The following is a 27,483-nucleotide window of genomic DNA, read 5'->3' as shown; positions in this document are numbered from 1 at the left end:
AGCAATAATAAAAGCAGACACAATATATAAGGTGCCTTAAACAGGCAAATATTTAATAGTGTATATACAAATTAATGGTTTGATAATGCTATACAAGGCAGGAATATCTTTAAAGAAACCCTGAGCAAAAAGGAGAATGTAATTTTTATTTTACTCTTATTGCAGCATTATTTCTGGTATTTGTTTGCTATTATTACTAATAAAGGAATATGTTAAAAACAGGTGTTAAAATAAAACTGGGCATTCTTTCCATTTGCAGCTTATTTAAAAATCTAAAGAAAAGAGTTCTGCCCCATCAGCTTTGGAAATAGTTGTTTAACATGGGAGAGAACAAGCTGAGCCTGCGTAACCCAAGACAACCAATTCCTTTAGCAGAAAGTGTCTTCTGTCATCAAAAAGAGCCATCTGGAAGAGCGTTGGCTCCGTGCCAGGAACAACCCTTTAGCAACCGCTCAACATACACTTTAAGTTATAATGTTCATAACGGCACAACCTGGAGTGTTGGTAAAGGGCCTATTGGAGGAGCAACATATTCCTCCTCCCGCAGTAACCGCAAAAGGATGTTCTTCTTATTCTTTGGCCAGTTATAAATGTGAGTGTTCTGCAGCCAGGTAGGCACGTGTTCCTGAAAAAACAAGGAAAATAAACACTAAATCCTGTAAATCCTCCTGAATCTGTACCAGAACCTTGCAGATTCTGTCAGGTCCTGCCAAGCAAGATTTCATTTTGTCTGTTCTAGGCACTTCCTGTAACAACAAGAAATTTTAATTTGGCTTCAGAATTGTATTTGGGTTCCTAAATAAATGAACTTTGTGTGATCTCACAGCTTGCCTGTCTGTCTTTCTCTTCTGCCATCATGTTGGCTAATTTCACATTTCAAAGGAAGTCTCATCTCAGTGACAGGCATCGAAAGGCTTGTGAAAATAAACATTGAGAAGAGAAGAGAGACATTTCAGTGTCCTGTGCAGGGAAAGGCTGCCACCTTAGTAGCTGCTAAAGGATCCACACAACATGTTCAACCTTGGAATGAGAATCAATAGGGAAAGAGTGGGACCCCATGGGAGCATTTCACATCTTGGTAGCCCTCTCACCCTCCCCTTGCACCTTCCTTCACCAAGTATGGTGTTCTCTGACCACCTTCTGAGCAGGAGGTTGAGGCCAATGCTGAGCTTGAGGAGAGACTAATGCGTCTCCAGATTAGCAGGGTCAAACCTCCACCACTCCTTGCACCCTGGGAAAGGTGCAGTCTTTCATAGGGGTTGGCTAATGCCCATTAACATAATGGAGCCAGGACCACAATGGCCCTAGAGAGTGACAGCAGGCTCATGGAGAGACACCCGCTCAGACTTCATGTTTGCATGTTTCCACAGACTTGTGAGGTTTCCATATGGACAGCCTGGATGTTTAGGGGTGAAGGGGTATTATGATACCATTAATTAACAGACAGACTGATCCTTGAGCAAAACCAGCTTATGGTCACCATGAGATTTGGAGAGCTGAAGTTAAAGACACTAGAACACAACCTAAGTGAGAAAGGAGGTAAGCAACACGAGCAGCCAGGAAATCCAGCACTTGCTCCCTGGACCTCTCATTTAGCAGGCAGTGTTTTCCCAAGGTGGCTCCTGTTAGGAGCAGCACAGTTCCTGTCAGGGTAGTGGAGCTGGCTCCAAGAGGACAGAGCAAAAAGATGCTGGTGTGAACCACATCTCTTGGCACCTCGCCAGGGGATGCCCTGGCATGGGCAGCACTTGTCCTGCCTGCCAGCAAACAATCTAGCTGCAGTCCAAATCTTTCTTTTCCAAGTATCGTGCTTCTCAAATTGGATGTCTTTTCCTTGGCCTGTACAGCTGTAGGAATGAAGCTGCATTGCTTTCCCTGCTCAGGGAGCGGTTTGTGTTAATTGTTGCAACCACTTTGTTAGATCTATAGCATTTATGTATACGAAGAAAGAGGTAAGTCACACAGGCACCTACACACCCATTAGTCTGAACTCACCTAGGCCTCTGAACAAGCAGCTTTGTGAGTGGCAGAGGTATCTATCAAGCCTGACCTTCCTCTTCAAGAGGAAGGTGTTCAAGAAAGTATAGGCTTTGGTCAGTGCTCTCCCTAAAGTGCAGGTTTTAAACCAGGTGGATACCTCCGTGTGAGGCAAGATCCCACAGCATTCCCTTCGTTAGGAGCACAAATAAGATTTCTTGCCTCCCCTGCTAGGGTTTTTTTTGCATAGGAATGGATTTTAGTCTTTGTGAATTGTACTCTTTTGACAAAGCTGCTTGGAATTGGCCAAGTGATTCAGATGTTACTGGGAGAAAAAAAGATGACTATGTTTGCATGCATGCGCATACCATTGTTACATGAAATTTGTTTCTTTAGTAAATCTTGTTAAGAGCTATAGAAGGAAATGCAATGAAATACAGCAAGCATTTACCAAAGAGCCCTCTCGCTATCTTTGATAAGAAACTACAATTTTTTGAGGAAGGAAATGCATTAGATATAGTTGGTCTGGACTTCAGAAAAGGATTTGATATAGGTCCATATGGGAAATCATTAGTTAAGATGAAAATTAGTGTGGGAAATATGTTATAGGTAAGAAACCTATATAGGTAAGTGGGGATATAATGAGAGAGGCACTATACATCCAGAGACAGACTCCGCACCTTTCTTCCAGAACTGCTCCTGCAGTTTCGTTTAATATCCTCCATAATGAAGCCAGTGCAAAAAGCACCTGCACATTAATCAGTAATTTTAACTTGATGAAGGTGTGTAAAGGGGTAACTATAGCTGCTATTTTTACCCAGGGGAGCAGGGAGAGAGAAAAAGGGGCTTTTCCTTGCCATATGACACCTGTCATTACAGGTGGGAGTAATGGGAAAATGGTTTACTGTCCTTTAAATTCTTTTAACTTGGCTGTGTATCTGTAAGCTGAGAGGAAATTCTCTCTATGCCATAGAAAGAGTATTTGTAACTCTGAGGATCAAAGTGGTAGGAAGAGGGCAGAGTGTATTAGTGCAGAGGGCAGGACTGTTTAGGGCTATGACAGCAGAGCGTAGTTTGAGATGTCCTGGCTTCCCTGGCATCAACCCTGTTCATCTCACCTCTCCAGCTGCTTCCACTCTGCCAGAGGGAGCCTTCAGCATGGGGCAATCACGGCTTAATGGTCATGAGATGGCCATATGAAGACATATTTCTGTGGATTGCTGCGATGCAAACCTTGAACCAGCAAGACCCATGTCTCCTTTAGCAGTGTACGACGGGAAACTGGAAATCCCAGTTCCACCTTAATTGTGTGTTGTGCTTTTGCCCCCTCATTATTCAGTTTCCTAATGAACGCTCCTTGGATCACATAGATCTCTTCCTGTTGGAGGTCGACTAATTTTCACATACCAGCAGTGCTTTATGATGTGCTTTGTATGAGATTAACTCATCTAATAGCCACATCCCCAGATGAAACCTCCAAACCTCCATTTTCTGCTCTCTTCCACTGCTACTTGAGCATATAAAACACAGTATAAAAGACAAAATTGAAATAATTTGCCCACCGACACCATCCAATTGTACATATACTTGGCATTTTTTGAGGTACCTCACTTTCTCTGACTGCCTATGGATTTCATTACTGCAGCTTGTTCAGGCTCTGGTGCTCTCCTTCCACCCATGATGTCCTCAGTTACGTTAACTAGCTGGATGAAGGTAGGTGATGTAGCAAAGAAATACGTGGAGAAAGCTTAATGGCAGTAAAAAATTCTGATCTGCATAATGTAATGAGAAAGGCACCTCTCAAAAAACTGAAGGGTGATGTGGACAACAGAGGATAGGCAGGAAGGACGCCTGGAGCCTGTTACTTCGATAGGGGCAGCTGGATAAACCAACCCTGGAAATTCCTTATAGATCTCTGTCTGACAGAATCACTGCTATATGCTAAATAGTCTTCCAATAAATAATGTTCAGCCAAAATTAACATAAGTTATTGTTCTGTCTCAAAGCCCAAAGGCAGCTACAGTGCCTCATGAGACACTTCTCTCTGCAACCAGGGTGTAGGGTCTGTTCATGTGGTGGGCACTCAAGTAGCCCCAAGGTTAGGAGCCATCCTGCCCTTTCCACCCGATCAAGCTGCAAAGACTGAGTGAAAATGCTGACTGGTTCCCTGACTTTGGTCTGCACAATTTCCACGAATGCTGTCTCCCAGCTTTTCACACTTAAGATAAGTACCAGACTGAGACCATTCAGGAAGGGATTACATGAAATACCAGAGGTACCGTTCATTCCAAAGGACCTCACATATTTTACAAACCCAGGGATGTATTTTCAAATTTCTGAGCTTAAATTGGTGCCTAAATAATTTTATTACACTAAAATCCAGAAGTGCAGTGGGACTTCACAGACCTATAATCATTGATAACATTGTTTAAATTTTGACCGACGTTCCAAAATCTTGTCACACAAGGAAATATAAAGAAATTTCCACACTTTTCCAAAGTGCAGCCGTACCTACCTGAGGGTAACATGACAGCTACCCAATAGTGCACACAGCATTTAGTTATGAAAAGTGAACATGAATCCAATGCATGAGATTGGGCAAGAACGCTATTTCTCAACTATATTTGAAATCATTTAATTTTTCTGGCCTTGTAAAAATTCAAGAGATTCTCTCAGAGTGAGGTAGAATCTGTTGCATTACTTATTTCTTATTCTCAAATGGGTCTTCAAAACAAGTAAGGAGGGCAGATGAAATTGCAAGTCCTAAAAAATCTTACAGTTTGCCTTTGATGGGCCCATCAAAGTTCAAGAACAGCCTACTACTTTAATATTTATTATACTCTTTATTTTTATATTCTCAACACACCCTTTTCCAGATCCTCACTTCACATCAGTCATAAATCTTGCCCATCTCACTCATCGGCATTACATCTGGACAAAATTATAAAAGGGTTAATATAAAAAGCAGGCTTCCTGGATAGATTGTCTCTCCCCATTTAAATTCTTTCAATGCTAAAGGCAATTTGAGTTTTATTGTACGTTCATCATCAGAAATACATTTATGCACTGATTTATATTGTAGATAAAATAGTTTTTATTTGTATGTACATAAAACTATAAACTTTTAATGTAAAATGGAGCTTTGGAATATTACTAGTGGGATATTAAAAACCAAGAAATTGAGTGTTTTAGTTTTAAGATTTCACCTGGTGCATTGTGATCAAAATAATAAGTACTTAATCATGCAACAAGTTTATAAGCATGCATGTATTTTACCTTTTTGGCATTTGGAAAAAGCACAGGGATGAATCTGAAGTTCATACTTCCTTGCTGTATAAACTCGATCTGCATCTAGAATAGAACAAAATGCCAGTTCTATTGTAATGCCATGATAATTTTTCTTTGAGCCCTATGTGTAAAATATTTGTTGCTTACTTAAACTGCTCTTCTGTTAAGTGATTTGATCTATCACTGGTGGACTCAGTTTGGTTTGGCCAGTTAATCTGATTCTTCATTACTACAGAAATGATATAGGAAAGATGTCAGCCTTTTTTGAGCATTTAGTTCTGTGGTATGAAATAAATATGGGTTTAGCTGCAGTTGCAATCCCACGAAATCCACCTCTAACTGATGAAGCTTGACTTGACTAAGGCCCCTGTTCAGTCTCCAACAGAGTGAAAGACTTCAGCCAGAGGCCAGGTCTGTGTCCAAGCTAGGACCCAGCCTGTTCCCCATGGCCCTGGACACAGGCATCCCAGGGGTGATAAGGACAGCAAAATACTGCTGAGAGCTCATCTGTTGGTGACAGCTTCTGAGAAGTTTGACTGCAGGATGAAACTGTGGAATCAGATGGGTTATAGGGTGAGAAAGGCAGCACAATGCAAACCGAGGGAGAAAGGATCAGTTTCATGGCTCTGTGGCATCTTCTGGGCTAAATGTCCATCCTGTGTCAGGCTGTGGAGAGGGTGTCTGGTCCTCTGTCACCTCCCAGGAACCCCCCCTTGCACCTCTGGCCTTTGCTTTGCAATTCCACCTTTCAGTCAGCCTTGCTGCCTGAAAAAAGACCTCAGTTCCGGGATGGCTGAACAACAGAGGCTGTTTATAGGGAGGAAGGTCAGGCACTGTTAGATAAGATTGTGCTCAGGGCTATACAAGGGCTCAAGAAGGTGAAGGAGGGAAAAAAACCTGGAACAATAAAGAATATGGAGAAATAAGATGAGCACGTTTAATAGGATTTTTCTCCCTTGAACCTCTTAGCAGATGTTAATGAGCATACGGAGCTGATCTGATGAGAGGAAGGATTAATGAATTCCAAAGAGGGGTGTTTAACTACAGGGATTAGGGAAAACAAAGCAAAGAACCTGCCATTTGGAGACAGATTTGTCTTTTGAGAAGAGACAGAGTCTTTGTAAAACAGCAAATGCACGTCCTTGCTTACCATCCTGTGGATGTATTTAGTATGTAAGCCGTGTTCATCCCTGTCCAGCTGGGATTCAGCCCCTTCCACATCCTGTTTGTATTTTGGACTGATTGCTATGATTATCATCACCGTCTTCTGTTAGGGAGAAAAGCACTTTTATGAAATTGGGAAACGCAGCGTGTTTGGTAGAAGCAGATCGGAAATCTGCCAGTTTGTGTTTTAAGTGATCTTTGTGTTCTTGGCAAACATGAGAGGATCTCATTCATTCTGGCAGGAAATACAGGAGAATTCATACACTCGTTCGCCTCATTATTTCTCGAGATCTCGTAATATAGAAAATCTAAATGTCAAGAGATATATTAGCAGCTACCAGTTTACACTTGGAATCTCTGTAATATGAAGCTACTTTTTATCAGCGTAGAGTGTCTATGTGCATACACAGAAAAGTTTTATCTTAAAATTCAGACCTAAATGTTTTCCAACAGCTCATGTAAAAGTGCATCTACTTAGCCATCTATGGTTTTGTATACAAAAAGCCACTAAAGGCAGTGGTCTATGGAAGCTACCCTGAGGGCTCTCAGCAGCAGAAATGACATCTTCTCTTGCTGATCTTAGTGGTGAAGTGTGCAGAGGTGGGCTGTTGTGGATGGCCTGGGCAGGTTTAGGGGTACCTAGCAGCTCTGTCCCACCTCGCCCAGTTGGCTGAAAGCAATGCTCCTCCACCTTGCTAGGACAGCCTGGATCCAGCCCGTGACCTCTTTAATCCCAGCCCCCCACTGGAGCTCAGGTTTCCATGGAGGGGCCATCCTTCATATCTGGGAAACATCTCTCCTCCTTAACGACAGGCCAGTGGAGAGGCTTGGCAGATGAAAGCTTCCTACTTGAGTTTACCTAGGGCCTGTCTTTCATCCCCGCCACAGCCACATCAGGCTGTGTAAGGCTTCGAAGTCTGTGGCTCATAGTCAGCCCAGCACCTAATTAACTCCTTCCTTCTGTGCTACATCAAGAGAATTTGCCCCACCACAGGGTCAAATACAGTAAGGAGCCATTATCCTTTACACTGACTTAACATACTCCAGAATTACTTTTGCTCATGCCTGACATGCATGTAAGCATTTACAGATGTGGAGGGTTAGAAAGACACATGCCCAGTTGCATACATTCCCCTGCTTGTGTCCAAGCAGTCCCTTCCTCCTCACACGTGTAAGGGTTTTGAAGTTAGAAAGTGCCTCTACAGTAAATGGAGGAAAACAAACATTTCTAGGGTGGCCAGTCAGAGAAAGATCCTCATGTGGAGGCATGGAATTGTTCTCTGCACATACTTGTCTCTCCCATTGACTGTGCCGGAGTCCTAAAGGAGATCTGCCAGTTTGTATTTTAAGTGATAATGATGTTTTTGGCAAAAGCAAATTCATGCTGTCTTCTAGTTTTAGTACCTCCATTATGCACGGTGAGACCAAGCGTAATTTGTCCTGATGAAACTCCAAAAGGCATGACTGCATTTCCATGGCAGAGGCCCCAGGCTGGCTCTGCATGCAGTTGTACCATGTCTTAAGTACATGAGCTAAGGTGTCCTGATGGATATCTTCAGGAAACCTGTGTAGTGCTGTCTCAGATGGTTAAGCTTTCTTGCTCAGGCCAGGGAGAGCCCACCACTTTGCCATGCTGTTCCCAAACCACAGAGGTCTGCTCAGAGTGAGTCAGAGGCTTGGTGGCTACTCAGTAAGGTGTGAATCCAAGGAATTCACTCCATGATGACATGTGTCAAGCGACAGAATCACCAGTTTGCATCCAGCTGTGCTGGTACAATGTGACCAACTTGGTTTAATCCTAAAGATGTGCACTCACTGCTCAATTGAACTTCAAAGGAAGTTGTTGCTGCAGGGAACTGCACTGGCAGCAAGATAAATCTATGTTTTACTGCTTAGATAGATACTAAGTCATGAGAACAAATCTATCAACCAACAGAATACCAGTTTCCAGTATACATATAGGATGGTTTATCCAGAAGAACCCTTCAGTGTTTTAGATAGCAATTTAAAAGCTACAGGTCAGAAGGATGAATGTTAGCCACAACTATGCAGCCTGGGATGAAATACAGATATCACTTTAACCAAACATAGCTAAACCCCACTATTTAAAAAGGAGATGGAGGAACAACTTGTCCAATGGCAGCTTCAGGCTGAATGTAACAGCCAGCATTGGAATTTGGCAAGAGTTCCAGGATTAGCACTTCATTTCTTAAAGAGAGAGCTTTGGGACCATAAGACACAGAAGTGAGTGAGATTTGCCTACGCTCTTTCTGTAAAGCCTCTGCCATTTTTGTAGGGGCAGGGAAGATGACAATAGGGTCTTGCATTTTGATTCTGTCCCTGTTGCTATAATTCAACCATTTTCCTCAGGTCACCTCTGCTATGAACAAGGTTAAATTGCCCTTACATACATCACCTAGGTAGCGCTCCATCCACTTAATGATGTCAATACCTCGTACCGTGTCCTCAAAGATATCAATCTGCAAGAGAATGAAAGTCCATGGTGAACATCCTCTCACCTTTCCTTCCCATTTGATGGCACTGATATGGCACCTACTCTTTTCTCTAACATGCATGCCTGATTCCCTTTCGAAAGAAATGTGTACATGCACAACTTCTTCCCTTTCCCTGCAGTTCAGAGTGGAGCTGGATGGGCACCAGTCAGGCACAGAGGGGCTGCTGTAGGCACACTGCTGGGCTCCTACTCAGTCAGCCCTTTGGCTGCCCTGCCCTGCCAGCTGCCAGCTCCCAATCATTTATTCACTTGATGTAACAAGAAAAAAACAATGCTGGTGAACATTAGATATGTGATGTTTGCAAAGTGGCTTTTTTTGCCACTCTAAACATCTCATGAGGATGGATGGCTGCCCACTTTCTCTATCTGTATAGCTGCAATCGCCCACTATCTTCTGGCTGCAAGGGTATACCAAGTGTGAAGTTTTAGCTTCATATTGAACTAAATGTTCAGGGTGTGTGGTGGAAGTCGGCCAGGTCACTAATACTGGATGCAGTAACCCAGACTTCAGCGACAGCAGAGCAGTGGAGGACTTCATAGACTGAATATGACCAACACCACTCGCTTCTCTGCACACCCAGTAAACCCAGAAACCAGAAATCAGTGACTGTGACCAATGGAGGAAGTATTAACTTCTCCAAGTTTTGATAGATGAGTCATGTTCTGCTCTTAAGTCTTTCTTTTTCCCTTTTTGTACATAGAAAGCATATTTGTTTCTTTGCATTGGGGCCATTTTGCTGTATTTATTATTCTGCAGCAGGGTCCATGAGTTGCCCATGCAGCAAATTAATAAGCCTTCTACTCTGTAACTCTATGGTGCCCAAAGCTTTCTTATGAATTGGTCACAGTACAGAACTGCTGGAGAGAGGTATAATTGTGGTCTCTGGGAAAAAAAAAATCTTTGATTCATGAAAATAAATAAGCGTGTGCAAAGCCCCCCACTGAGTCTCATTCAGTTTAATGATAGTCACTTGCTTAAATGCTTTCCTGAATTGGAGCCAAAGAGTGAAGGTTGAGGGGTCAGATAGCATATACTGAAATAAGAAAATACGAATCAAGATTTTGATGAACACTGAATCCTAGAGCCTCTGTGGATAGATCCCTTAGAGAGAGCTGCTGTGATGAAGCAAACTCATGAGAAGTTCAGTCAAAATTTGAATGGCTTATGGGATTAGACAGTGGGACACAGACCTTTTCAGGCCAATGATTTTTGGAATCCCTTTTAAAAGTATAACAAAGCAAATGAAACCATGAGATGGGCTGTTTCATTTCATTTTAGATAATTTTTTAGCAGAAAGGTATTCACATCTGAAGAACTAACGATGTAATAGCATCACAGAAAAAAAAGCTGGGATGGGAGGAACATGAAAATTGACCTTTTTTAATATTGATATTACAGATCAAATATGAGACAATCTTAATGGAACAGCTCACAAAACCTCATACAATTGCCCATCTGGTATCTGGTGGCACTAAATGAAATTTTCCAGGGTCATTTTTAAAGCACATTTCAAAGTATAAAATTCAGTTAAAATATGAATCAACAAAAAGGCAAATAATTCAAGTTACAACTTGCAAAGCCAAGGCTAGTTCATTCTATGTGTATCTTCTTTAACCTACAGAATGTGATGATAAACAGAAAAACATTCAAATGGATAGCCTCTGCTTTTTAAAAAGTGTTTCTTTTCTTCCCTGGTTAAAATTAATTTTCTCCGGAAGGAATACTTACAGCAGTTTGAAATCCATTTACAGACAGGAAGTTCACAAATTTCATAACCTCCACTGCTGTGTCCACTGAATAGGTTATAAAGACCTTGCCTGGGAGAGAGAGTCCATATGAATATGAAACACATTTAAATATACCACTCAGAGGGGGAGACTGTCACAGTCCTCCTTTTCCTGCAGTTCCAGAACTGCAGGTTCTGCCTACTTCGGTTTCTTAGGATTATTTACAAAATGCATATGGGATAGTGCAGTGCCTTGGTGTTGAAATCTGCCCCCTGTACAGAACCTTGCTGTAGATTTGAGGTCCTACTGCCTTGTTGCTGGCAAGCTGCAGAGGGTAACATCACTCTGCTGCTCACTGTGCCCTGCGGCCAGAACTGCTTTTCCCCAGCCCTTCGGCATAAGTGAGGCTGGGCTCTCACCCAGAGCTCCTGCTGCCTGCACTGGCTGCAACCAGCACAACTTTCCCCCAGACTCCACTGATCTGATATGGAGCTGGAGGGGCCCTTATGCCATAATGCCTCACCTTGGAGCAGCATTAACCCCCTCTGCAGGCAGGATGCATAGCTGATGACAACAAGGCCTTCAGCTGTCCTTGCCCTTGTGGAAGGGGTTTCTGTACTAACTAAAGAATCATGGATTTGCACCAGGGTAAACCAGCTGGCTAATCTAACCCAGCTGAGCACAAGCCACAAATGACACCATTTTATCCTCCATCTAACTGATAAAGTAGAGTATATCCAAGAGTGGCACCCGGTATTGTAACTCACTCCTACAGGCCAGAGAGATGCAACTCTCTGGAGAAAGGTGATGTGCAAAATGAAGACAAAAGGAAGAATCAAAACCTCAGGAGAGATGTGGAGGGTTCTTAGCAATGGTACCTCTCACCTACTAGCCACCTTGGCATTAAGAAGGAACTCATTTTTCTGAAACCTGACTTTCTTGTATGAGTTGAAGGTGAATGTGTTTGTGGGGCTGGTGGCAATAAAAGCACCTCAGCCAGAATCTGTGCTGCCCTCAGCATGGGTTCCTGACCCAAAGTCTTCTCCATTCACCAGGTCAGGCAGAAACTGGGTTCAAGGCTCAACATATTTGTGTCATTTGGGACAGGCAGAAATGCTTTATCCCTAGGACTTTGTTTGTTATTAGGCTTTTACTGTAAGCTTCAGCCCCTCCTGCCTCAGAGGCACATCCTGTTTAGCAAGGAGTCATGAAAACAACCTAAACAGTATTTACTTTTTGTAAACAAAATAACAAGCACTTAATGACAATTACATTTTCAGGATTCAAGGGGATAATTCCATCCCACAGAACACAGACACACCCTACAGATGTGATGACACTCACTCTTTTCTTGTTGTCTTTGTGTCAATGTCATTCCCCCTTGCCCTTTCCTGCCCCCTTCCCTCTTCTGGAGCTTTCCCACCTAAAACTGTTAGTCTGCGCTGTAAAATCTTGCACAGAACAAATTTGCTAACCAACCACTTACGCAACTCCTCCGGCAAATTGCTGGTTCTCAGAGTTCCCTTGGCTGCAGGGTTACTGAGAGGTCTTGGGACAGCAGCTGGAGATGGAAAATTGTCAGAGGGACAACCGCATGCTTCATCCGGGCCACATGCCTTGGGTGGCATTTGACCATTAGGTACTTGGTTGTATAGGTGGTTTCTACAAAGAAAAGCAAGTGGGAGTTTTAAAAATACTTATTTTCAGGCAAAATTCAGAATTTCAGCATTTTTTATTCTTTTAATAACACATTAAGAAGATCTACACATTAGCTAGGAAAAGTTCTTGTAGAGATGCTTGACTCAACATAGCTAAGTTATTACAGCATCTTTTGAATGGATACTTTGGTGACAGTCTACCTCAAGAAGCAGTTTATTGCTGAAGCAACATCGATCACAGGAAGTAAGTCACATCATAGCTGAAAGCTGTTCAGTTTGCAATTAGCAGAAGCAAAGGCCATTTCTGAGCGAGAAATAGTGCAGATTGGATGTTGTTATGCATGTATGGGAGCAGGGTGGCCCTTGAGTAACCTCTTCCCATTATCTAAGGGGTGCTTCATGGCACCTCACATGCTCTCACGATATCCTGTGCAGCACAGGAGGCACAGAGCAAGGTGGGAATTGGGAAAAATGGGGGCTACAAGGGCACTCCACCTCCGGCTCTGGAGGGTCTCCAGTTCTGGACAAACACAAAGTTTTCCTAAAGGATACAAAGTTAATTTCTTGACCAGGAATGGCAAACCCAAATAAGGCTTTCTCATGTCAGGGACTGGAGATCCAGAAGTGCAATAATCTTGCCTAACATCTTCATTGTAGTGAACAGACGGAAAGGTATGTTTTTGGAAGCTTAGCCGTTCCTGTCTTGTGACACTTTGGCTTCACAGTTTAAGAGATTTTTATGTGAGGTGTGCTGGGAATCTGCTGGGTTGAATCTGTTGGATGAGGATTAGGTTTCTCTGAGAGCTTTTCCCCACAGAGCTGTGATGTTTAGTCAGTCAAGACCACTCTCTTTTTTTCTTAGCCTTCCTTAAATGAATGATGACAGGCTGGTCACAGCATGTTTTCTGTTGTCACATTAAGATTTGGTTTATTCATTTCGGTGCAGATGTTTTCTGTTACAAAATACTCTATAGGCAAATATTACCAACATATAACTGCTGTTCCAAGAATCAGCTTGCAAACACCAGTCACGCAGCCACAGGACAGACCCCGCATATTCTGGATCTCTTTTAGCATATAAAAGCAAAACGCACCTCAACAATGGCCACAAAAAAACTACCCTGTGGCTAATTTACAGATCTTCCCCAAACTTCACCTTATCTAAAAAATGTGCCAAAAATTATGAGTCTGTTTTTAAATTTTACTACTGCAAAGGACACCCACTACTCCCCGACATTTTTACATTTCCATACAAACTCTTCAGTGCAATTCTCTCTGCTGCAGAGAGAATTGCCTTATCTTGCTGTCACTTTTCTGTCATAGCCCCTAACTTTTCACAGGCCAGAGCAGAGCAATATTTCAGTCATCTGCCCTCCTTTGTCCTGCCTATTCTCCCAGTTTCCTGCCAAGAAAGTGGACATTTTCAAGCACGGATGCCCGTAAGTTTAACACCACTAAAAGTATTGTGGCACTTAAATAAAAACGGTCTGATTTCAAATATCCTCAATACCTGAAGCTTCAATTTGTTTTTAGGTAACAGAGTCTGGAGGTAAAAAATCCTGCATGGATAGGCTTCCCATCTGCTAATGATGTACATATAAGGATATGAGGCCTGGTAAATTAATATTTGAAAATCAGTCAAAAACCCCTGGATGAAAAGTGCCAGATATGTGGTGTTATACTACTACATGAAAAATCATAGAAAAGGCTGCAAACTGCAGTGTAGAGATAGATCAGCAATTGATGAGGTTTTTTCCCTTTTTCTCTGCACCACAGAAGAGAGAAGAAGGAAATCACTGGAAGCCAATGACTGAGTTGTCCCAGGCTGGTACAGCGCAAAGCTGAAAACCACAGTGAGCCACCAAATTGACCTTTGCCCTTAAGCAGGAGAGCTCTAAGGTTTCAACTGAGATATTTTTCAACCCTTCATCCCTTTAACCTTCAAGCATTTATCTTTCTTAATGTGTGCATTTCAGGGTGTGCTGTAACAACATATCAAGTATCTGGCTTTGAAGTTCTCTAAGGTAAGGTCAGGCCCCCATTGGGTGTAAAATAGCAAATAAAGAAAACGACCCAGCATCTCACAGGCCCCCCTGCAGCCCGGGCACACTCACAGTACAGGGATTCAGAATTACTGGTTGGAGCTTCCAGATTCCCCAACCCCCAGTGCCCCCAGGCATACTTACGGGAATCGAGGAGGACCAGGGGAGGAGCATGTCCTCTGGGGTGGTGGTCGGTCTCCAGTGCCCTTGGGAGCACGAAGGTTTGAGTAATTTGGGATGACTTGCTGGGCTGGGCGGATAACTCTCATGCAAGGTCCAGGAACAGGAGGAAGTGGTTGCGATGTTTGTACAAAATGTTGGTAAGGAGCTCTGCCATCTGGGAGGGTGAGAAAATAAAGGCAGCAACGATCATTTCAGCCAACACATTTTTGCCTCAGTTTGTGTTTATTCCTTTCCAGGCACGTCCTTCATGTCTCAGGAAACTGAGCAGTTTGGAGGCATTTGCAGGTATCTCACTCTGGAAGAAGCCAGATGAAGGAACATTTTATAGTTTGAAGCTTTCTATTTCCCATTCACATCTGAACCTGGCATGGTTCAGATCCTCGCTCTGGGTTGGGCTGTTGGGACAACTGACAGTAAAACATTCAGGGCTGCTTTGTCCCTGCACTTACCATGCCTCAGTGTTTTTCAGTAGGGCTTGGGGTTTTTTTTTTAATTTTTTTTTGGCAATAACTTGTAAAAATGAATCATCCCAAAGTTCTCATGAAAGCAGATGCAAAATCCTGGAACAAATCAGTTTGCAACACTAAGGCTAAACAGACCGTGATTACTGTAAATGAAAAGAGAAAAAGTAACCTCTTAGTTTGTTACTTCACCCTGTGTGAATTTTCTGCTGAAGTGACTTTTTAAGGCCTTGCTGCTGCTCCCATTGCCATCCAGGAGGCTGCAGGGGAAGCCCAAAGTGACGATTTTGTTCAAGTAATTCTGAAAATTCCCTCACTGTTACTGAGCACAAGCACATAATGCTGTTCAATAACTAATGTACAGTGGAACTGTTGGCATAAACTGAAAGAGAAAGCAATGTAAGCTGTTTGCTTCTCAAATGGGGAAAAGTAATTTTTTCCCTCCAGTCTTTCTGCTTGCACTTTTCATTAGGCAGCAGCTCCATGCACCTTCAAACTGCTGTGTGCAGATCAAAGTCCAGCCTGGCAGCGCTTACTAGCATTGCTTGATTATGGTGATAAGAGTTGATTCTGAAAGCTGCAGCACTCAAATGCTCTTTCCCCCAAAAACTATTTTTTTAAAATCCTTTTAGCTTTTTTGGGGTCATGCTTTCCTTTCCCTAGCAGCCGTGAGGACTATCTTTTTTTTTTTTTAAAGTGGAGGAAAAAGAAAGAAAACAAAGCTTTGATTAAATAGTCCAATTCCAGAGGCCAATAACAAAAAACCCCCAACCAACCAACCCTATAATTACAAAGACTTTCCTGATGAAATTGTGAGTTGGCAACATTGCATTTGTTGAGATTGTTTTAGATTTTCCCACTCCCCCTCTTAACTGTTTGCAACAGGGCAGGGTGAAAGGGGCTTGGGAGAATAATATTACAAATCAATATGGTTTTCTCATGGATTCCTCATGACCAGCTCTAGAGAAGATGGAAGGGATCTGGAAGACTCAGTTTGGTTTAGAGGTTTTAAGGCCAATGTTTCACTGGCTTCCTGTGAATCTGTCTGATCCACAGCACTTTAACGGATGAAGTCACTGCCCTTCAAAGCACAACATGGCCAGGGAAATATGCCCCCATACACCGACACACCTCTCATATAGAGATACCTGAAATAATCGTCCCCGGGCACATAGCATTGTTGCAAGAATTTCTTTGACTTCAGAAGCAATTTTGCTTTTGTATCTCAAATAGCAGGTGTCCGGAGCCAGTTTAGAGCCTCCAGGCACAATCGCTATTCCCCAGGGGAGGCATGTTGCAACACACAAACTGCAGAGCTTTGTTGTGGGTTGCCACTGCCCAACAATTATCTGAAACGCAAGGAGCTGTCGAGGTGATTTATGCTGTACCAGGCATGTGAGAAACAGGAGTACAGTTGCCAGCTTCTTGGTCCTGACCAAATCTGCTCCAGCCATCTGAGTTTATTTTACTCTTTTTGGCCTCTGGATATGGTTGAAATGGTAGTGATTTTTCTAAAGAAAGCCTTTCAGATTTCCTGCTTTCAAACAAAATGTCCCCATTCAGTTAAATGTCCTACTTCTCATGATGCCCACTTGTGGAGGAGGTAAATGGATGTAAATAGTGAGGGGTGTTGTGCAACCAGCTCTTTGTCTGCTGAAAGCTGAACTGAAAGGAGAAGGTACGAAAAGAAAAGCAGAAAAGCAGAGGACATTTTCCAAATGTTAAGCTGTAGGAGTTGTTGAAAGTCCATCTGTAGCCCCTTCCCCTTTACGAAGTTCCAAAATTAGAGCTGGAAACCGAGTTTCTGAAACCCTCTCTCTTTCATATACCTAATTATAGCACATTGCTGGAATGACAAAACTCTTTAAACAGCTGTAGAGTCAACAGAAGGTTAAAAAAAAAATAATAAAGTGTTATCAGCACAGGCTGGCTTTTTTATTACAAAGCCAGCCCAAAACAGGTCGGGGTCTCATGAGTCTAATGTAATATAAATTGTATTAAAACAATTATATTGCTGTTGAATGTTCAAAGCTCACTTCGTAACAGATAAAAATCTCAGAGACTGAAAAGGAATACTAATTAATAGCAAGCTATAAACTGCGTGTAGTCTCCAAGAGCCAAAACACCCATATTGATGGAGGCACATCAGTGTTCAGCGATACAATCACCAGAAGCTGAGAGGGCTCCATTTTAAGTAATGAGCTTTCATTTCAGCTCACAACAGAAAAAAATGAGCATGATGGATGTCATGCTCTTTTCACATAGAAATAAAACACATGGGTGAGTTTGGTCATAGTGCTGAGGGATACTATTTACAGAGATCAAGGGTAACCTCCCATCCTGATCCTGGCAGGAAATTCTCAACTTTGGGGATCCAAGTGGGAGCAAGCAAATCTATGAAAACAACAGGAATTGAGTCAGTATAGGAGGCTGCCGAATGACTGATGCAAGGAGGAAGGAAATGACTAGAATATGAAATAACAGCAGGGAGAGGCTTTGTATGCTCAGCGTGACCAGCAAAGGCTAGTTTCTAGGCAAAATCATTAGCCTGCATTTATGAGTAACCGTGACCTCTTTAACTTTATCTGGCTCAGAGGTTTTGCATCAGAGAGTCCAGCTGCATAACTCAAAAACCTGAAATTGTAAAAGGACTGCAAATAGATGTTTAAAGAGGTTAATAATTGCACGCCGCACTGGGAAACACTGCCTGGGTGAGCGATGGCTGTGATACACCCAGAGAACCTCCTGCAGGGTGAGCGGTGCTACTCACATGGGCCTTGGGGGTGCTGCTCTGCCGGGCACTGGTGCCCAAAGCAGCCGGGGGCTTGCAAGGGCGCATTGGGATGGGGCAAGTGCTGGCACATAGGACACTGCTGGTGCTCAGGTCCGAGAAACTCTCTGGAGATCAGTGGTCCTGGGAGGTCCTGGGGGTTCAGTACAGACACCAGCGGTAAGGGGGGCTCCAGGTGCCTGATGCCCATTACGTCTCGTGACTGGGAGTTGTACCCTGTATCCACAGTCCCCAGCTCTGCTGGGTGTCTGTTTCCTGAGGGTTGCTGTGACTGTGAACTCCTTTGGCTGCTCTCCTCCAATGAGTCCTCAGGAACATCAGACAAGATCTGCTCTGATTTACTGGATTTGTGCCTGGTGTCAGCTGAAAGCTGTGATCTTGGCTGCATGCCTGGTTTGTCCATAGCTGTAAGATGCCTCTTGGAGGGAAATACTCCTGCTATTGATTCACTAGAGGAACAGAAGTGTCCATCTCCATCAGGATCAGTATATTTTGACCACAAGCTGCTGTCCAGCTCAACAGACGGTGCTGACTGATGATATGCTGGTGCTCTGCAAAGGCATGATGGATCGGCCGCAGGCTGAGGTGTTCGAGAAACACATGGCCTCTGGGCCTCCTCATCCTCCGTATCCTCTCCAGAAGGGTGCAAAGCCTTTTCCAAGACATGTTCAGGTAACTGGGACCATGGTATGGATTCATCCACTTCAACTGGTATGCTTCGTCCCACAAAAGTCCCTGAAAAATTGAGAGAAGAAACACTGTAGATGGACAGCCATATAGGCAAATGCCTATCCTCAGTCATCATTCAATGACTGTGAGCTGGAGTACTGAAGAGCAGTTATTTATGTTCTTTATATTTTAATATCTTTTAAAAAGATGGTAGAAAACAGCAAGAAAGGTCTGGCTGACTTTTGGCAAAACAAAAAAGTAGAGGGTTAGCTGAAAGGTGGCTAGTACAGAGTTATAATTTGGACTAACCTGACACAGAGGCCATTTCCAAGTTTTGTGGTCGAACCGGAAGCGAGTCAGCTGCCTTACTGCAAGGCCAGGATTTTTCAGCAGGCTGGAAAACAAGAGAAAGGACTCTTGTGAACATGGTACAGTTTCACATGGACAATAATCCTAAAATAACTCTGTTTGAAAAAGAAATACCAGTTAAAGTTTTGGAAATCGTGTTGTGCAAATCAGTTGTTTTTATGGGAGTTCTGGAACTTACTGTTCCTGCTGAGATTGGAGGTGGGCAAAAGCAGATGGACTGTCTCTCAGAGGTAATTTCTGCACCTGACAATAGATCAAACTACTTAGGTCTGGTGGTTTGGTTTAGGCATAATCCAGGGAATTCAATCACTTGCAATTATTTTACTCCTGACCTTCTAATAATAGCTTCATGCTGATGCCTCAGATCTAAACTTCACCACACACCTAGCTGAGTAATTTCAACTCCAAAGCTTGTTTCCAATTGTGGCTGCTTACTTTATCATAACGCTTCATCCAGCCTATTATCATATGACTCTTGTTATTTTAAATTATTGAAAATTAAAGGGCAATTTAGAGAGATTAGTTACTGTTCGGAATTTTTTCCCCCTTCCTTCAGAATTGACCTGGGCCCAAACATGGGCCCAAATCAAAGTTATCATTTCCTTTTGGGAGTGCTGTCAGTAAATTTGGTCCAGACAAGTGACACCTGATGATGGACAGTGCTGCTTCACCCTCACTCAGAACAACAGCAGCAGTGATGGGTAAATGCTGAGTGGGCTTCAGGAAGCGCAGCCATCTTCATCCTTTTATAGAGTGCTGATTAGCTTCCTGCCAGCAAATTTTATCTCTTACCATGGAGTATAGAGAAATAAGCCCAGTGGTCATCATTTCCCCAGCCATTTACCTTCTATCACATTGAAGGAGCTGAAATCCCAAGTAGGAGAGTTATCAGAAGAGAATGGACTAAGCACTCAAGCAATGACTTCAGTCACAGTATCTTGAACAGAAGGGTTAAATAAAGAACATATTTAAATGACCAGAGTATAAAAAACAGTAGAACAGGATCACAGAGAGGTACAAGGCAATGTCCCAGCCTTTACTCTGGCTCTCACAACAGTTCTGTAAAAGCGAATGTTGTGCCTTGTGTTAGAGGGCAAGAGTGAGGCTTTACATTCATGCTGATCAGATCAAATGACACAACCTCCCCCCGAAAGTACCTCTGACATAGAAAATTCTGGATGTAACATTTTCTGGAAAGTAGGAGAAAAACTGTGCTTTAGTGCTGGGCTGCAATGTAGATATTGCTCCTCTATGTAACTTAAAACCCATCCGTGAAGAAGATTTACCATATATTCATACATACCCTATGTTATATTAAGCACATCCACAGGGAGAGTTATGCTGGTAAATTTTCCCATGTAGGCAAACCCTCAGAGCAGCTATTAGTTGCACCAACACAGCACACATGCTGCTGCTCACACAGATGCAGCCCCTGCATGAGAGCGCTGTGTCTGGTGCCAAACCAGCTCCTTCCCATACCAGCAACCAGGCTTTAAACCCTGATGATCAGCTCACCGCCATCCCTGTGGTTTGCATCCCTTTCCCTCTACACTACATCACAAACACTGGCCAAGCCCGCTGAGTCACGGTTCTCTGACAGTCACAACCAATGTGATGGGAAGGGGAAAACCTTGAGCTCTCAGAATCAGCACAGGGCCATGACACAGGGACTTGTGCTGTGCTCTGCAGAGGTGGCAAAATGTCCTTTGCCTGGGACCTTTGGTCAGATGGCAGTTTAAATGATGACTGTCCTTGTGGTGGTGACTCACCAGGGTAGTACTGCACAAAGTCAGATTTACAAGAATCAAGCTGTAAAGCTTCTGAGTGGTCCCCTGATAGGCTTAGAGAAGCGCCTATGAAGGTTAGGTGTCAAACACCCTACAAACCATCTGTCTTCTGCTCATCATAACAGCTTTGTAAACCTGACCCTTGGATCATCTGGCCCTGAAGTGCCTGCTCAGACATGCTTCAACTTGTGGCCATCTCTGTCCACTTGGTTGTAAAATGAATGACATGCACTCCAGTGGTACAAATCACATTGCAAACTCTTATTTTCCCTCTGACCATCTCCAGTAAACTTGTGCAAAATTCACCCTGGTGTTCATAAAGCACAAGCTCAGCTGTGGCCTGGGGACAACTGGCCACACAACTGGCCACATGCAAATTAGACTTTTCAGAAACAAAGTTGCAATACGTCATACACTAAAATGCTTCTTTGATGGTCTCTGAAGTAGCTGGATGAAAATGCTAGAAAATACTTTGAATTCAGATCTTCTGTATTCAATAGCCTTTAGTTTAACACCATGAAAGGAAGAACAGATTTCTGTGGAGAAACCGAGAACTCAATCCAGAGCTTAGTGAAATAAATTGGTTTTGGATTGGGTGTCAGATGGGATTTAAAAGTTACTAAATTCCTTTGGAGGCTATAACCTCCAAAGTTTTTGGTCTTTTTTTCTTAGTTGCATTGCTAACATCTGGCTATCAGTGAAACGGATCATGCACAGCTACATAATTCTAATGAACAGCACAACATGGGCAGGGAAAATTCAAACTTGTTTCTTCAAGTTTGCTATTTAATGTATTTACTCTGCCTTTTGAAGGAGGGATATTAAGTCTTTATTACACTATTGCAAATGATCATCTACAAAATTCTTAAAATGCCTTTCTTCAGAATAGTTTAAAAATGTCTTTCCTATTAGTTTAATCTCTGGAAGGATAAACGCCTCTTTATCTCCCAAATCGACCTAATATTTAAATGAGAGCCTTATTTCCTTCCTGTGTAACATAAGCTAAAAAAATTACTTCAAATATATGAGTAAAATAATTTAGTCAGACAGAAAAGACATTCCATCACTTGTTTTTTTACCTGCAAAAACTTCTAGTTTTTTTTAGACAGGTTTTTGCTTAGACCCTGATGCAGGATAGCTGAGCTTTGACACCCACGCACAGCCCCTGCTCCCACAGGGCCAAGGAAGGAGGCACCAAAGGGGTGAGGGCTTCAGCATTAAAAAAGGGGGAAATGTGACTTCATCCTCCTCCTTCCTTAGTAGCTCTGGTTGGAGAGAGAAGCTGTTACAGCAGCAGAGCTCTGTCTGGAGAGATAGTCAAGAGGATAAATTAACCCCAGGACATGCTGAACACTTTTTGAGCAATGCTGGCAATGGTATGTGGATGGGAATTCCCAAGAGAAATCCTCACACTGCTGGAAATGTAACAGATGATTCAAAAACATCCTCCTCCAACAGCAGTACTTCAGGGTGTTGTTTCTGCTCAGCTGAAGATCCTTGGCTTTCAGAAAAAGACCTGACACCAAGCCCATTCTCCCTGTATTTTACGTTGCCTTCTGCTGCTGAGTTTCATTTGACTTTTCTAGTTAGCTTATCCTGTAAATATAATTAATCACAGGACAGAAAAATTACTCACTTAGGTCTCCTGTGTTGAAGAACTAGGGTAGAGGAATGCTTCAGCATATTGAAATACCCTCAGAAACCTGTAGCCTGATCCCTTTTCTGGCACAGAGACTGCTGGAGAGAGTAGATCGCGCCCAAACTCATTTCTAAACACACTGCAGCTTCAAGTCAGATCATGATATTGCCAGAAAGCTTAAAGAATTTAATATCCCCCCTGCACCTATGACTATTCAGATTACTGATAATCAGTTGGAGCTGTTGCATATTATTTCTGCTTTTAATGAAGAGGCCCTTCCTAAAGGGACAGAGTATCCAGACCTGTACTGCTGCAAAAAAATGTCAAGGGAGCTCCTTAAACAACCCTTTTTCCTTCTTTTCCTTCCTCTGCTGATACACCCATTTCTGCACCATGCATTAACTCAGCCAATAACCTTTGTGGGTGGGTGTTCAGTGACTCAAGCTCCTGGGATGAAGCCCATCCCAGCTCCCTTGTGAGGCTTCCCACACCTAGAGAGGTTCTTTCACTACTCCTGCCAGGAAGACAGGAAAGGCCACCCAGCCCTCCTGCTCACAGCCTGCTGCTGCTGGCCATGGCCGCTCCTCAGAAGCTGTAGGGAGAGCATAAATGAAGGGGAGCAAATTCTTCTGTAGGTAAGTAGAGTACCCAAATTCAAAGCAATGGCCAAACTCCCCTAAAAATTGTCCGATGGAGGCAAGGGGCTGGCCAGGGGCCAGGAAGGGTGTTGGGCTCAGGCTCATCTGTGCTCTTTTCTTGCAGCTGATTGCAAAATCCATCAGGTATTTCATCTGTTTCCCAGCACAAAGACTTGTCAGGATGTGCTGTCCCAAAACACACACTAACCATCTATCTGCTTTTGATTAGAAACCTTCTGTCATGAAGAAACAGAAGAGAGATTCTGCAACTTGAGCATGGCAGTGCTCCCTGTTGCTTCTGGAAAGGGAGAAAATACCTTTGCTCTTTTGATCAAAGTTATATTTGTCTACCTTGTTAAAATAGAAAATATTAAGATGAGAAAGAAACCTCACCTTCCTTGGTGCACAACACACAAGGACAGGGTTTTTTATTCACTAGTCATGGCATTTCTGAAATGGCATGGGTAGAGATTAAGGCAAAGTTGAGATCACAAGGGGTGGGGATAGACAGAAATTTCTTGATTTCCAAATAATTCCTGCATACTTTGGTTGAATCCTTTAAGCTCCCTGGTGCTGCTGATATCCATTTGCAGGATGGGAGTAAGCGGATGCAGAATTTGCAAGCTGCTGTAAAGATGCACACATTGAGACTGCAATGAATGCTGTTGCTGTGGGCTCAGGTAAGCATAAGTGTGTAAGTACACTTGCTCTAAGTGCAGCTTTCTCTACAGAAGCACTAGACACAACTTTCCTCAAAAAATGTCAAGAGAGAAATCCTTTTAGGAAGAGAAAGTGCAAATGTGGGAACTGTCTTGGGTCTATAACCTAAATAAACACTGCCAAAGAAATCCAAGCTCCAGAGTTTCACACTTCACCATGAAAAATTTTGGCTGCTGTCATCACAGACGCTTACCCTCTCCCTTGGGTACCCTATACAGCAAGGACTAAGGCAGTGTGTCACATTCCTAGACCAGATTTTTAGGCATCTAGGGCAGGTAATGTTTATTTTTATACTTTCTGGAAAAAGTAGGCAAAAGAATAGGAAAACAATGTTCCTCTTCCACACTGACTATATGGTTGCTCTTAAGTATTTTTTGCATCCATGGCATGAAAGTCTACATGTGCTAGGAGAACATACTTCAAATTCTCCCTGCATGGCAAACATCATGTTCTCTTTTGCAGCACTAATGTTGCTTCACTGGGCAATCCATGGTGCGAAGAGTAGACCTGATATTTTTTGTCTCTTTAATGTAGATGTCAATATACAAGTAATAGGAATGCTGGGCAATAAGTAGTAAGAAACTAGAAGGGCAACATCTTCAAGCAGGATCCAAACAGGCATCTCAGATATAGGCAGCATTTCCTGTCAGTTTTCTAAACTTTGTGAAATATGAAAATGTCTGCAGTGATCTTAGATATTCTTAAAAATGTGCTTGTTTTCCAGAGGTTATTTCCCACCCATTGGCGATAAAACTCCCATAAGCACTGAATAAACCCCAACATGGGATATCCCATGGCCCTGGCACATCTAAAAATCCTGTCATAAAACCTGGAGCTGGCTGAGTGGGGTGGGATGGGGAGACCACCAGGAGAGGCATAAATGTTCTCAGCCTGCTTTCCTATAGCTTCATGCCTCACATAGAGGATTCTGGTTCCTAATAAGGAAGAGCCTCCAGTATTTCATGGGGCTGATGTCTTTCGCATCCCCAACCACTCTCCCTGTTCCGCAGTTCGAGGGATGAGGGGTGCGTGGGCGGTGGGAGGCTGCAGGGAAGCCTGGGAGACCTGACGTTTCTCCCTCAGCTGGCGTGAGGACAGCCTCACTCACTTGTTGTCATGAAACATGCACAATGTATATCTTTCGGACATGTACCCTCTGCCAAACTTCAAAAGCCACGGCTGGGGGTGAGGAGCAGATGAACAGCATAATTGCACATGCCTTGTTTCCTGCCTTAGAAAGACAGAAAGAAAACCCAACTGAATAAAAAAAAACCAAACACAAAAAACCCAGCATGCTTCAAGACATTGCCAGCACTCAGCAGGGGCAAGCCCAGCCTCAGAGGCATTAGAGGCATTGCAGGCAGCAGCTCCATTGGCAGATGCTCGCCAGCACCAGCCCTGCCGCCTGTGCCCCTCGCACTCCTCTCTTTGGCATCACCAGCTGTGGGGCTCACAGGCCTATCTAGTCATGGTGGGGCATTGATGCCTGCTTGCAATGGCACTGATGTGACCAGTTCAGGCCTTGAACCCATCCAGGGCTTGCAGGAAATGGGAATTTCTGATCTGGTGGGCGGTGGTGGTGGTCAAGGACCAGTAAGCCCAGATGTGCTGTTCTTGTTGCCCAGTCAGTGGCAACCCTACAAAACCTGTATCCTGAAACAATCAGTTACTGGGTGAATGGGTTTTATATGGCTGATTTTATCCTAATTAAAAATAAATACTACCACCTTGCTCCCACTGTTTCAATACCAGTGCTATGGAGGACAATGCAAAAGGGGTCTGTGATCCTGTTTTCTCCATGCCTTCCAGTCAGCTCTCCCCCACCAGGTTCATGGACCTATCCTATGCGGCCTCAAGGCAGCAGAGAGGAGAGAGGAGAGAAGGGAGGGGAAAGGAGGGAAAGGGAGGGGAGGAGAAGCCTCGGCCAACAAACCACCTTGAGCTTGCAGAGCCGTGCAGGGCGGGAGCGGGATCAGGCCTGGCTGCCAGGCATTGCCAGGCAACTACGTAAATAGGCAGGACAACATTTCGACACCAGGCGTGTCCGTTCTCAGTGTTTACCCCAAACCCCTCCTGATTAAAAAAAAAAAAAAAACACCACCAAAAAAAACCCAAACCAAAAAACCAAAAAATCCAAACAAACTGCAGCGAAATGGCTGAAACATGTTGTAACCATCTGTGAAGCTCAGGCTATCATTACAGGAGAGAGGGGGAGAAAGCGAACGAGACAGCAATTTGAGGGGAAAAAAGCCCCACTGAGAGCCACAAGTGGGTCAGCAGCTAATTACAAACAGGAGCCGAGAAAGCATCTCTGACACTTCTTACCTTGCGGGCCAGGGAAGTTCGCTCTGAGCTGACCGAGGAAAGCGGGAGGGCTGGCGTTGCCTCCTGCGCTCCCCGCTGCTCTCCGGGCGTGCCCGGGTCTCCTTCCTCAGCCGGCTGGGTGGTTTTTTTCCTCCTTTTACGACACCCTCCCTGCCTCTCCCAGGTAAGCGGCAGAACTGGCTCTGCAGCAGGAAGTGGAAGAGGCATGCACGGCACAACGTGGCGGCAGCGGTGGGAGAGCCTCTCTGGGGGAGTGACACTTTAAAGCTCAAAACCCTCTGGAAATGCCTGCGTGCAGCTCGCTCCCTCTCTCGTGGGAAATCAGGCTGCTTCTGCGTGAGCCCCGCAGATAAGTTACTGTAGGGGAAACCCGGTATTATTCCTAAACGATGTGCCTCGCCGGGAAAGTCATCCTTTGCTTTCAGCCCTCGGTCTCTTACTGTCAATGCCGAATGTTAAAACAATTGTGATTCAGACTACTGAAGACAATCACATGATGGGTGCAAGAACTATATAAAGAACAAAAAAAAGGATTTCTCCTCTGGTTCTTTCTTTTAGATTAGACTTCAAGGCACTTCCACTTCTCCCTCTACACTCTTAAGGAGCAGAAACTCGCTTTTCCTAAGAGCTGAAACGCTTCTGTATTCTGACAGTTCCTGAAAGCCGAGTAGTTCTGGCACTGCTGGCATGGTGCAGTGGGGTTCCAAGAGCCCTGCTAAGCCACACCAGCCGCTTCATCGGCGCAGTGCCGGGCTCTGCAGCAGCAGTCCCTGGTGCGCCCACTGTACACAGCTGCACGCCCCAGCCCATACTGCTTTCCTGACCCCACACTCAGCGCATCTCCCTACCCAGAGGCTCTTCCTGATCTCCAGGCTCGTTTTCTTAGTTTAACCCTCGAAGGAGTTTCACTTAGCTGCAACTTGTGCATGGTTCTTCATCCTCCAAAGTGAGAATGGGCTGCCACCACACGCTGCCTCAATGCCTGATAGGTCTGCCTGTGCACATAGGGGCATCTAAACTATCCCCCAAGCTCCTTGCTCTTAGCAGTGCCACTGCTGCTCCTTCCTGAGCCCTTCCTGTATCACGGGGGGGTGGAGATAGGAGCCACCTGCCTGGCATTCCTTCCCCCTGCAAGGCCCTCTCTGTGCGCCCACTGCTCTACCAGCCCCTCTTTATGATCTGGAGGTGAAACTGTGACCCAGACACTTGCTTCCTCTTATCAGGGAATGACTGCCCACATTTTTGGAGGGAAAACTCAAGCAGCTGGGAGCACATGTGACCCCAAGCCAAGCACTAACTATGACTGTATCGCAGTGCAGCGATGCCCTGCAGCCTGAGCTTACCCTTCCTCCCTGAGAAACCCCTGTACCTGCGACTGGCCATCCTATATTCCCTCCTTCCCTGCCTCCTCCATCCTCTGCCAAGGCACAGGTCAGCAGGACACCAGGTCTCCCTTTTAGAGAATCCTGAAGTTGTCCTTCACTGCTGCCAGAATTCCCAGGCAGTCCCTGCTTGTCTCAGCCAGACCC

At 44.0% G+C, this 27,483-nt stretch overlaps 1 protein-coding gene and 1 long non-coding RNA gene across 5 annotated transcripts in view; one reads left to right on the top strand and one right to left on the bottom strand.

Annotated features, from left to right (window-relative positions):
• Positions 1 to 825, top strand: part of LOC116783888 — a 33,754-nt gene extending 32,929 nt beyond the window's left edge. Inside the window, exon 4 of the long non-coding RNA XR_004355881.1 lies at positions 260 to 825. This is a non-coding gene — a long non-coding RNA (uncharacterized LOC116783888). The remainder of the gene's footprint in view (positions 1 to 259) is intronic.
• On the bottom strand, positions 41 to 26,414 carry TRAF3IP2 (TRAF3 interacting protein 2). 4 transcript variants are annotated; one of them, XR_004355880.1, is made up of 10 exons: positions 25,955 to 26,414; positions 18,786 to 18,870; positions 17,787 to 18,542; positions 14,517 to 14,709; positions 12,159 to 12,334; positions 10,674 to 10,762; positions 8,846 to 8,909; positions 6,416 to 6,532; positions 5,254 to 5,328; positions 41 to 625 (listed from the first exon to the last, which is right to left on the bottom strand). XR_004355880.1 is itself a non-coding variant. In XM_032681855.1 (10 exons), exons 1-10 carry the CDS (start codon positions 26,159 to 26,161, stop codon positions 479 to 481), a joined length of 1,914 nt encoding a protein of 637 aa, XP_032537746.1. In that variant the 5' UTR covers positions 26,162 to 26,411; the 3' UTR covers positions 41 to 478. The 4 variants fall into 4 exon arrangements, 3 of the variants coding, with proteins under 3 accessions (XP_032537746.1, XP_032537747.1, XP_032537748.1); XM_032681855.1 differs by having other exon boundaries at positions 8,841 to 8,909; positions 25,955 to 26,411; XM_032681856.1 differs by lacking the exon at positions 25,955 to 26,414 and adding an exon at positions 19,690 to 19,778 and having other exon boundaries at positions 8,841 to 8,909.
• Between the last annotated feature and the right edge of the window lie 1,069 nt (positions 26,415 to 27,483).

Source organism: Chiroxiphia lanceolata, chromosome 3 (assembly GCF_009829145.1).
Source record: "Chiroxiphia lanceolata isolate bChiLan1 chromosome 3, bChiLan1.pri, whole genome shotgun sequence".
NCBI lineage: Eukaryota > Metazoa > Chordata > Aves > Passeriformes > Pipridae > Chiroxiphia > Chiroxiphia lanceolata.
This window is presented reverse-complemented; position numbering and strand designations above follow the sequence as displayed.

Bases quoted from the DNA above. Each gene is read 5' to 3' on its own strand.
- TRAF3IP2 (XM_032681855.1), bottom strand. From the start codon at position 26,161: ATGCCTCTTCCACTTCCTGCTGCAGAGCCAGTTCTGCCGCTTACCTGG. The intron at 18,543-18,785 runs GTTAGTCCAAAT...TCAATTTTTCAG, and splicing joins GGAAATGGCCTCTGTGTCAG to GGACTTTTGTGGGACGAAGC. The intron at 5,329-6,415 runs GTAAGCAAGGAC...GTTCTATTCTAG, and splicing joins CTAAATACATCCACAGGATG to ATGCAGATCGAGTTTATACA.